We start from the raw sequence: 12,732 nt of genomic DNA, 5'->3' as shown, positions 1-12,732 counted from the left end.
GTTGGTCTGGTCCTGGATTTGCTCTCTAATGGTCACCAGTTCGAGTCTCTTCAGGGCCATCAGGAGGATTTACTCGGTCGTTAACTTCAGGGTCTTATGGGATTAGTCAAGGTGCACATAAGCGGCCCGGACACCCAAGTTTATCAAACAAAAAATATGAGTAAGAGTATATTTGATTTTTCGTAAAGGTAATATACATTTATTTAAATCAATTTCCATGGTCAAAGCCTTTCGCATCCTCGTACAATAACAATTAATCATAGTAACAAATGAGAGAGAAAAAAAATAAAAACCGAAGCCTCTAGGATTCTATGACTTGAGACTAGAGCTGAGAGTAATTGCAGGTGCAAGTGGGGATGAAGAAGTGTCCACAAGCAAAGTCAAATAGGGCGCATCGTTGTTCATCGCTTTCAACAGCTGGTGCTGGTGTACGAGAAGAAAGCAGTTGGCATCCATTGAATTACTCCATTAGGTCGATCCACTCCAACTTTAATTAAAAACACATAAAAGAAGGAAAAAAATATTATGGCCCAAAGAAAGCAAATGTAAATTACGACTACTAGACAACAAATTTGTTTTTTCAATCAAAATATAAATTTTATTATAGAATCAAATTATTTATCATTGGAGGATGAAATGGGCCAGGTTTGAGAATCATCGGCTAGGATTGGGCCAGGTCCAATTTGAGCTCCAAAAATCCAAATGGGCTTAGCTGAAGTCAGCTGGTTGGCCCATTTAAGTTCTCAATTAATTGGCCCACCTACCACTTTCATCTACTCCTTAGTACACGAGCTGTCGTTTGACCTTGGACCTAGTCCCACCCTCTTTTCTCTCTCTCCATAAATGGCAATTACCATAAAAATAAAGATATTTAATAAATATTCTTCAAATATAATATATAAATTTTCTCAGCTCATCCAGGTTATTTCTTAAAACCAGTTATTAATTTCCATTTTTTCAATAAAAAAAATTAAGGAAAAGATAATTTAAAATTTTTAAAAATATAAAAATAAATAAAAATAAAAAGCATAAAATGGAAGTAAAATAGTTATAACATAATAAATAGAAGAAAAAGCGCCGTTGTCTATCTTCCTTTTCTGCCTTAACCGCCACCTACTCTCACCGCACTCTCTTCAATGCACTCCTCTCTCTCTAATCTCTCTCTATATAAGAAATACACGAACGGAGAATCACATTTGTAGATTGAAGATAGAGGAAGTCGTCGTCGTCTTCTTCTTCTTCAATATTCAATTCTTCCGAGCTCTGCAACGAAGTTTTTTTTTTTTTTTTTTTCTTTTCTCGATATTCATCAGCTTCCATGGCGCCTTCGTCGTTGCCGGACGAGGTCATCTCAGAGAAGACGGTCTGCGTAATGGACGCCTCCGGCCGAGTCGGCTCCGCGCTCGTGCGGAGGCTCCTCCGCCGCGGCTACACTGTCCACGCCGCTCTCCACGGTCCGATTCTTCTTCTTCCTCTTTTTCATCATTTTTCTCCTCCATCCAATTTTTTTTTTTTTTTTCTGATTTTTTGAATTTTTGTTTGAGATTTATGGAGACAGGATATTTCCACCTGGTTGCTTTTTTGATCCAGCCTGTTATTTTTTTTATTTTATTTTTTATTTTTTTATATTTATTTCATATTAATGTCCGACCCACCTCGCAGATGCCTCTATGTTTCTTTTCTTCTGGATAATTTTTTTTCCTTCCAAACTTTCTTTATTTCATTTCATTTATTATTACTTATTTAAAAAAAATTAAAATTCAATAAATTAATTTTTTTTCGAAAATGATTTAGTAAATTAATTTAATATTTCAATGTCACCATACGTGCTTGGCAGTTAAACGATCTGGCTGAAGAGCCAGTCACCTACAAATCTAATTGGTTTGACCATTTTGTCCTCGGTTTTAATTTCTCTGACAAAAAATTTATATATTTATTTATGGTGGGTTTTCCAGGTGAATATGAAATAGTGGAAGGGGTATGTTGCAATAAGAAGAAATTGAGGGTTTTTCCAGCAGACCCCTTGGATTATCACAGCATCATGGACGCCTTGAAAGGCTGCTCTGCCCTGTTCTACTCCTTTGAGCCGCCTTCTGATCATCCCAATTATGATGTATGCTTCAATTTCCTTACCCAATAATAAATTTCTAATATTATATTTTTCAAAGATTTGTATGCTTAATTTTGAAATATTAATTTTATTTTAATCTTTTAAAGATTTTATCATTGTGAAGTTGGATTATATATATATATATAAGGACCATATTACCCTCTTAAATTTTGATCTTTTCGTGCTAAAGGAAATGATCTTCATTCAAACCAAAGGTTATTTTGGTCATTGGACGTGGATTGGCCTAATAGCAGAAAACATTAAATATTTGGGGGTGTTTGGTTGTAGGAATATATGGCCGACGTGGAGGTGAGGGCAGCACACAATGTACTCGAAGCGTGCGCACAGACGGACACGATAGAGAAGGTCGTTTTCACATCCTCCATCACGGCCGTTATCTGGAGAGACGACCGTAACTCCACGCCGTCAGATCTTGACGAGAGAAACTGGAGCGACGTTAACTTTTGTAGAAAATTCAAGGTATTTTTAATTCTTCCCTCCTCTCTCTCTCTTTTTTTTTTTTTCCCTCACTTGTGTGTGTAAAACGACCATTAATCTTTTCCCAACAATGGTGGAATATTTTTGCAGCTATGGCATGGGGTATCAAAGACACTAGCAGAGAGGACAGCATGGGCACTAGCGATGGACAGGGGAGTGAACATGGTGTCTATAAATGGAGGGCTGCTCATGGCAGACCATCTCACCATCTCCAACCCCTACTTGAAAGGAGCTGCTGAGATGTTCGAAGATGGAGTGTTTGTGACTGTGGATCTCAACTTCTTGGTTGATGCCCACATCTCTGTTTTTGAAGATTCTTCCTCCTATGGCCGCTACCTCTGCTTCAACCATGTCATCAATTCTAACCAAGATGCCATTCACCTTGCCAACATGCTTCTACCTCCTTCTCAATCAACCCCTCCTCCTCAAAGGTCCGTAATCTAACCATCTAAGTATCTCATCATCGTATTCATATAAAAATTATATTGCATGTCATCGTATCAATTTCACTTCTGCTATTCTTGGTTTCAAAAAAAAATAAAATAAAAAATAAAAATAAAATATATATATATATATATATAAAGGTAAGAATTACTTTCTCTCTCTTTTTTTTTTTTAAATTATTATAATAAATAAATAAATAAATTTTAAATTAGGTAAAAATTCATATATTTTTTAAACTAATTAATCTTTATATATGAGGGTTAAAATAAGTGACATCAGGTTGAATGAGTTTATAAAATTAATTTATTAATTTAGATGTATTTTTTATCTTTATTTTTTATTTATTTTATTTATTTTCTCTTTTTATATATATATATATCTTTCTATATTTCTATATTTATTTATTTTATTTTATTTTGCTTTTTGAATACAGTTTGGAGGATACAAGAGTTTATCAACAAAGGATAAGCAACAAGAAGCTTAACAAGCTTATGGTGGATTTTAGAAGTGAAGTCGAAGTTGAATGATGTATACCCATTCAAACAAGAACAAAGGTTGAAGGTTTGAAGGGGTTGTGATCTAGATTCGTCAATCATATATTTTTTTCTTTAACTTTGTGTACCTTTAATTAGCCTAATTTTAGTTATCAATCTTGAAAAGAAAAGTGATGAAGAAAAGATTGTGAAGTGTAAATGGCTTAGTGAGACATTATTGAGGATTTTAATGAGATTATTGATCAAGTAAAAGTTCTATGATTAAAATTATTAATTAATGTTCTTCTTCTTCCTCTTCTTTTTTTATTTTTTTAGTAAGCCTTCTTTTTCTTTTCATTTTTTAACAAGGACAAATAAAAATAACCACTTATTTCCCAATAATATCTTTTGTTGGAACAATGACAACCACTTATTTTTCAACTATATCAATTATATCTTTTGTTAGAAGGGTTTTGTTTTTTGTTTTTTGTGTTTTTTTTTTAAGGATGAATAAGGACAACCACTTATTTTCTAATTATATCTTTTGTTGGAAGCTATTCATTAAAGCTTTATTTTTTTTATTGTTTTTCTTAAATTAAAAAAAAAACACAAATTCCCAAGTTAGTATAAATGAAACTTAATATGAATTTTATCTTGGAGTAGAGAGGTGATGATGTGACTTTGTCCCCTTGTATAATATGTAGTCGTGAGCTTCATAACTCAATAGAATTTTCATTTAAAAAAAGAAAAAGAAAAAAGATTGCCAATAATAACATTTTTAAGTTAGATTTAGCTCCAAAAGACTACTAATAAAAAAATGATTTTTTTTTTTTATATTTGGTTTGTACATTATAAAAATATTAAAAATAAATAAATATAATTATTAATTTATTAATTTTAAATTTATTTTCATTTCATTTCTTTTTTATATTATTATTATTTTTTAACTTTTTCCCTGCTTTCCTTTTCATTGTCCCCCAATATCTTCTATCAACCAGACATAACCTAATTGTTTCTAAGATTTTTAAAAATAAGTCACTAAGGGTCTGTTTGGTTGCCGTTTTTGAAAACTATTATAAAAAATAGTTTTTGAAAATAGTTTTTAAGAACAATTTTTTTATGTTTTCAGAAAAAAAAAAAAATTGTGTTTGGGAAACAATTTTTGTTCTCAAAAACAAAAAAAAACATGTTTGAAAGTTTTTTTTAATTAATAAAGTGTTTTTTTTCCATTAACTTGATATTATAAATATGTAAATAATTTTCATATGCACAATTTATTTAAATTTAAAAAATTATTCCATTTTGAAATTTTTACACAATTTATAATTTTTTTAAACAAATGATGATTTTGTCATCATGTATAAATATATTGATTTCAATAATTTAAGGAAGAAGAAAGGGTTTGCGGTTGAGGGTGTGGTGGTTGGGTGGAGCTCACCTTTGTGAAAATACAAAAAAACAGCTAAGAAAATACAAAAAGAAGAAAGAGAAAATACGAAAAACAATCTATTATTTGAACAATGAAAAAACAATGAAAACGTCTTTTTATTATTATCAAAAAAATGGTTTTTGAGAATACAGAAAATACAAAAAACAAAAACACACTCTCTTCCCAAACAAGTTTTTTATGTTTTTTGTTTTCTAAAATAGAAAACAGTTTTTGAAAAGAGAACCAAACCGACCCTAACATTTTTTTAGCTTTATAAAAATAACCCTCAAAGCATTATTGCCAATAACCTGAGAATCACTTGATTGTTATACCTATAAAAAAAATTCCTTTGGATGTTATAATAAAATCCTAAAAAATAATTTACAAAGAAATAAAGCATATCAACTAAAATTGCTTATTGGCATATGGTTTGGGAATAGTCTTCTCTAGCTGTCACCATCAAAACTCTACCCACCTAAATCCATTTCCAAGCCAAATTCTTACTACTACATTTTTTTAAAATATTCATATTAGTTTGGCATATACTCTTTCCTTACTAGGATGATTCCAAACTCAAATTTAATATCCATGTCCATTTTCAATCCCAATTCATGCACCTATTAATTCTAGAAATGAAATCAAGCATCATGATTGTCCTAAGCTCCAATTTATATCTACATGTATGGTCACTTCAATTCAAGAAAAAAAGACCAAAAATTAAAAATAAAAAAGGTGGGAGAAACCATTTCTTCTAATTTAAATCATTTTTAAAAAAATCTGATGAATGTTAGTTGATAGTATCTTTTCAAACAAAGTACTTCTCTTAATAGATGTGCTTTAAAAAAAGCCTACATATTGTCCCTCATGAATGGTTGATCTTATCTATATTCCCAAAGTGGGTATAGGCTTATAGATTTATGATATATGGGGATATATATTGATTTAAAAACACTTTGAAAAGTATCTAATCATCGTATTAATATAAAAATTATATTGCATGTCATCGTATCAATTTCTCTTTTGCTATGGTTTCAAAATATATATATATATATATATATATATATATATATATATATATATATATATATATATATAAGAAAAAAATCCAAGAATTACTTTCTCTTTTTTTTCTTTATTATAATAAATAAATAAATAAATATATTTAAAATTAGGGAAAAAATCACATATCTTTTAAACTATTTAATCTTTATATATAAGGGTTAAAATAAGTGACATTAATTTTAGATATATATATATATATCTTTCTATATTTCTATATTTATTTATTTTATTTTATTTTGCTTTTTGAATACAGTTTGGAGGATACAAGAGTTTATCAACAAAGGATAAGCAACAAGAAGCTTAACAAGCTTATGGTGGATTTTAGAAGTGAAGTTGAAGTTGAATGATGTACACCCATTCAAACAAGAAAAAAGGTTGAAGGTTTGAAGGGGTTGTGATCTAGATTCATCAATCATATATTTTGTTCTTTAACTTTGTGTACCTTTAATTAGCCTAATTTTAGTTATCAATCTTGAAAAGAAAAGTGATGAAGAAAAGATTGTGAAGGGCTTAGTGTGACATTATTGAGGATTTTAATGAGATTATTGATTAAGTAAAAATTCTATGATTAAAATTAATGTTCTTCTTCTTCCTCTTCTTCTTTTGTTTTTTTTAGTAAACCCTCTTCTTTTTCTTTTTAGCTATGTTTGGTTCCCAAAAAATTTGAAGTAAAATGTAAGGAAAAAAAATATAAAGAAAAAGTAGAAGAAAATAAAAAATGAAGGAAAAAAAAAAAGATTAAAAGTTGATAAATTATTTTTTTTTGTTACTTCAAATTTATTTCATTTATTTTAACTCATCAATATAAAGACTAAGTAATTTAAAAATATATAAATTTTTAATTAGTTTTAATTATATTTAATTTTCTTTGATATTTTTCATAAGACAATCAAATATGAAAAAATTATTTTTCTTTACATTTTTTTTCTTTCCTTGGTATTTTTCAGGAACCAAACATAACCTTCATTTTTTTTTTATAAGGACAAATTACAATAACCACTTATTTTCCAATTATATCTTTTGTTGGAACAAGGACAACCGCTTATTTTTCGACTATATCAATTATATTTTTGTTAGAAAGGGTTTTTTTTTTTTTCTTAAGGATGAATAAGGACAACCACTTATTTTCCGATTATCCCTTTTGTTGGAAGCTATTCATTAAAGCTTTATTTCTTATTGTTTTTCTTAAATAAAAAAATTCTCGAGTATAAATGAAACTTAATATGAATTTTATCTTTACATAAAAAAATTAAATTAAATTAAATGTATTTGAAATAATATATGAAAATAATTTATTAATTTTAAATTTATTTTCAATTCATTTTTTTTTAATTATTATTATTTATTTATTTTTTACTTTTCCCCTGCTTTCCTTTTCATTGTCCCTCAATATTTTCTGTCAACCAAACATAACCTAATTGTTTCTAAGATTTTTAAAAACAAGTCACTAACATTTTTTAAGCTTTATAAAAATAACCCTCAAAGCATTATTGCCAATAACTTGAGAATCACTTGATTGTTATACCTGTATAAATAAAAAAAATCCTTTGGATGTTATAATAAAATCCTAAAAAATAATTTACAAAGAAATAAGGCATATCAACTAAAATTGCTTATTGGCATATGTTTTGAGAAAAGTCTTCTCTAGCTATCACCATCAAAACTCTACCCACCTACACTCCATTTCCAAGCCCAATTCTTACTACTTCTACATTTTTTTAAAAATATTCATATTAGTTTGGCATATACTCTTTCCTTACTAGGATGATTCCAAACTCAAACTTAATATCCATGTCCATTTTCAATCCCAATTCATGCATCTATCAATTCAAGAAATGAAATCAAGCATCATGATTGTCCTAAGCTCCAATTTATATCTACATGTATGGTCACCTCAATTCAAGAAAAAAAGACCAAAAAAAAAAAAGATAAAAAAAAGGAGGGACAAACCATTTCTTCTAATTTAAATATTTTTTTTCAAAAAATTTGATGAATGTTAGTTGATAGTATCTTTTCATACAAAGTACTTCTCTTAATAGATGTGCTTTAAAAAAAGCCTACATATTGTCCCTCATGAATGGTTGATCTTATCTATGTTCCCAAAGGGGATATACACTGACTTAAAAACACTTTGAAAATTATTAGGGGTTTTTTTTTTGTTTTTTTCATTAATCTTTGAGAGATGAGCCAATTGGCATTACTTTTAGACTTCCAAATTGCTCGAGTCATTGTCTTAGTGGTTACTAAATTTATTTTCTTGATGGTTGGCCTTAATTGGTTGTTTTTCATTTATATTAAATATTTTTGAGGATTAATATAAACCCATTTTTTTACACCTCCTAATGGCCACATGATTTGTGAGAAAGGGGATATGATAGTTACCTTTAAAAAAAATTAACAAAATTATTAATACCCATTAAATTTATTCAAACATTTTCTTCCCTTTCATTGAGTTTATCATCATGCATACCCAAAAAAAAAAAAAAAAACTTAATTCCAAAATATTAGCAATGTAATTTATAATTTTTCTTTAGATATATTTTCTTAAATAAATTTATTGTAAACTTTCTAATATAAACCATTCCATACTAATATTATATTTGAAATCACTTGTGTAGCAAGTATTTGACCTATAGATAAATAAAAAACTATAAGTGTTGTTTGGATCTTTCAAAGGCCAACTAATGGCATTGATTTGGGGCTTGTATGGACCAATGTTTGTTGGGTGTCCTAATCCTAACAATATTCAATCTTTATCAAGACATTTAATGAAAGAGTGATTTATATAACCCTAAATTAGGATCACTTTTTCTTGATATTTCAATTCTTTATCTGCAAATGATATATTATATTTAGGCAAATTATTTCAAAATAATAATAATTATATTATACTTATTTAGTATCTTATGCATATAAAAATTCGTATTTGTGCTAGAAAAATATTTTGTTCATAGTATTATTCAATGACATGTGCCGTAATTTTTTACAAAATAAAAACCAATCACATCATAAGCATATTTGATGGCGGCAACGAGTAAAGAATTATATTTTTCACCAAGAGCTTTAATTTATCGACAATCTTGAAGGTTCTTCTATTTCTCTCTTTCCAAATTATTAGTTCGTATCCAAATCATCTATTATAAGTCTGCATCAATCAAACATCAAGACCTTGAGAATATCAACAAGTCCTTGTCTTTTTATTTATTTATTCCTTTTATAACACGAAACTTTAATTATTTTGTTAGATCTAGACCACACAAATATTTATTAAACATGGGATAGAGTCGTCGAAGAAATAATTACTTTCTTATCATTCAATCAACATCTTATATTTCATAATCCTTACTTAAGAGCCATCTAATCCAACTTTAAAGATAGTAAAAATAAATACAAAATTTAAAAAATCAAACACATGTCAACCCACTATTGATCCATACCCAACAAATTTCAGTACTTTAGATGGGTTTCAGGTAACATTTCGTATGAGATAATTAAAAATAGTGGTTCTATCATTGTCTCAACTGTATACATTAAATGAGCATGATAGAATAGCCCTAACCACCTTATCTTTGATAGAAATATTCTTAAATAAAACTATCAGTTTATTAAAGTGGTGGTGCTGTTACTTTCCATGTAGATATATGCATACACATTATGCATAAGCATTTTGTAAGTTCTAGATCTCTTAATTACTAGGAGTTGTTTGTATCTTTCCAAAGTTTCATTTTCAAGCTTAAATTTATTGCTTTAAATTTCTCGAATCGGGTTTCTCAATTATTGGTTTTAGACTCAGAACTAAATAACTAAAATGTGAAATACTTCGAGTGTTGTTTTTTTTGTTTTTGTTTTTGTTGTTTGGGATTAGATATTTGCTTTTGTGTAAAAGAAATAGAAATAGTTTCTTTCGAGGCTTAATTCTATATTTTGAAAGTTTTATCGAAAAACTAAATTCGATTTCTTAGTCTTTAAAATGCTCTCCTAAACAAGATTGGTTTGGCAATTTCATTTGATATGAATTTTTGTTGCTTATTGTCTTTAACCAATGTTTTTAACTCATGTTTTGTTGCTATAAACACTTTTACTATATGTTGTTTGGTTTATTTGAAGGAAAATATAAGGAAAATGAGATAAAAAGAGAAAAATAAAATGATAAAATATATATATATATATATAAAGTTAATAAATTATTTTTATGTACTTCTTTAAATTTATTTTATTTATTTTTCCTTATATAAAAAATAAAAATAATTAAAAATGCATTGTTTTTGAACTCATTTTAATTATACTTGAATTCTTTTTTCTTTTCTTAACACTTTTATGAACCAAACATAGTTTTTAAGTTTCTACAAAAAAAAAGGTTCATCATGAAAAAATTATATTTTCTTATCATTTATTTATTAGAACCAAATATAGAATAAACCTTTTTTTTTTTTTTTTTCTTTGCATTTATTTTTTCACTCTATTTTCTTTCATATGCTTCAAGTAACAAACATAGCATTAAAGTTTCTCCGAAAAAAAGGGTCCACGCAAGTTGCCCCACCGACAATTTGGAAAAGCAGTGGGAGGGGAAGCTTAGAAGAATTTAATGGTTCAGTTAGCAACTCCTATCATGGATGAATCCATGGAAGCCACTGTCATCACCAAGTACAGCAGCCCCCACTCCTCCCCTCTCATTCCCTCATTTTTCCATGTGGAGACAGACATGGCAAGAAAGACAGATAATCTAGTTTTGCCCACCTATAGTTCTGCTCCTGCTATTTTTTTTCCCTAAGATGTCTCATACATTGATTGATATATATTTATTTATTTTCATTTAAAGTTAATTTTATTAGCAGTATAATATTACGATTTGACAATTATTTTAAAAAATATTTTTAACATTTCTAATAATTAAAAGATAAAAATTTTCAAAAGTTAAAAAGAATGAAAATATTTCATAAAACCATTGTCATAGTCAAATAGTGATTCTAAAAAGTATTTCTAATATTTGAAAATTTTTATTATTCAAGTATTAAAAATGCTAGAAACGTTTTTTAAAATCACTCCTCAAGATGCTCTTAGATCGTTTGACAGTAATTTTATGAAGCGCTTCTAACATTTTTAACGATCGAGAAATTTTATGATTCAAGTGTTAAAAATATTAGAAACATTTTTTTAGAATCATACTCTTAGACACACTTTAAGAAAGAAAAATATGAAAATATTTATTTGAAAAACAGTTTTCTATCTTATAAATATAAACTTTGAAATTAAAAAAATAGTCTATAGAGTTAGAATATATAGAAGATGCTTTAAGAAAGTATAAGAATAAATTGATAAACTATTTTTAATATTTCAAAATAATTAAAAATTATTTTTAAAAATTGTTTTTTTTTCATTTAATATTTCAAATTATGATAACTAAATAAAAAATTGAAAATAAATAAACCCTTTGCATTTTATTGTGTCTTTCATCCATTTATAATTTTATGCAAATCATAATAAGTGAATAAAAATTGAATAAAAATAAATGAAAAAAATAAATTTCATTTAAAAATACATAGAAATCATTTTTGAAAACACGAATTTAACAAATTTAATACACAACTTTAAAAATTTTCTTTAGAAAAAAAAAATATTTTCAAGACGTTGACTTTAACAAAATAAATATAAATTAATATATATATATATATATATATAGAAAACAAAAATTCATAATATATTAAATAGAATTTCATAATATAATATAACATTGAATGACTTTTTATAATTTCTGTTTTCTTACAAGGTCACTTCTCGTATTTGAAACTTTTTTTTATCTTTTAAGGCATTAAATTTTTACACTACATCTCTTGTTTTTAAGGAGTCTTTCTATTTTTCATAATTAATAATTATCTTTTATTTTTTAGTCTTTTGCGCTTCTTTGCACTAATTTTTTTTTACTACATTCATTATTTTTTTTTATTTATAAATCATACATGTATAAATACTGGACAGTAGAAACATAATACTCTACAAATTAATAAATATTTATTTATCCATAAATTAATAACCTCATTAAGATAATAATACTATAGTAGATTGGGGTGCTAAGGACTGTTTTGTAATTCTTCTTGAAAACATTTTTATGTTTTTCAAAATAGAAAACCATTGTCCAACTTACATGCAACACAAGGCCCGAGCCTAAACGAAGTAAAACACAACCTAAAATACACGTCGATTTTATAAAATATGAATAAAATTCAATTAAACTATGGCAAAATTCAAGATTCCAAGCATTTAAAAGAATCATCCAACAGGAAAACTAATGAAATTATATTATATATTAAATTTCAATACACTGCAAAAATTTCAAGAATAAACTTTTAAAGCGAAAAAAGAAAATAGATGACACCCCTCTCGAACAAGGGGCACACATTGGCAGGTGAGGCGCTATAACTAGGAAGTCGTGCGCTTGAGACTAGGTGCGCTTCAAGGGGCCCCTTAACAACTAGGCTACAGTCTCCTACAACTAACGTATGTAGAAGCTGTTAGAACCCTTCGCATGAGTAGCACCCATGTTTTTTGTGGACTTCAAATGGTTCTTTATAAATTCTTTTGAATTGAATAAGAGGGTTACAAGAAACAAAGGAGCGGGAAAAAAAATGAGAGACTGACTTCTTCATTGCATGGATAGCTCCAGTACGAAAGACCCATGATGAAAAAAATATTTCCTACTCTTCTACTGCTAGTCGATA

The 12,732-nt window shown here is 27.6% G+C and overlaps 1 protein-coding gene across 1 annotated transcript; it reads left to right on the top strand.

The window, feature by feature from the left end:
• The first annotated feature begins 1,087 nt into the window (after window positions 1-1,087).
• On the top strand, window positions 1,088-3,824 carry LOC100257919 (cinnamoyl-CoA reductase-like SNL6). The gene is made up of 5 exons (XM_002272413.5): window positions 1,088-1,454; window positions 1,956-2,113; window positions 2,399-2,590; window positions 2,699-3,039; window positions 3,486-3,824. Exons 1-5 carry the CDS (start codon window positions 1,319-1,321, stop codon window positions 3,577-3,579), a joined length of 921 nt encoding a protein of 306 aa, XP_002272449.1. The 5' UTR covers window positions 1,088-1,318; the 3' UTR covers window positions 3,580-3,824.
• The last annotated feature ends 8,908 nt before the right edge of the window (window positions 3,825-12,732 follow it).

This window comes from Vitis vinifera, chromosome 16 (genome assembly GCF_030704535.1).
Source record: "Vitis vinifera cultivar Pinot Noir 40024 chromosome 16, ASM3070453v1".
Classification (NCBI taxonomy): domain Eukaryota; kingdom Viridiplantae; phylum Streptophyta; class Magnoliopsida; order Vitales; family Vitaceae; genus Vitis; species Vitis vinifera.
The sequence above is the reverse complement of the archived record's forward strand: the minus strand, read 5'-3'. Positions and strand labels throughout refer to the sequence as shown.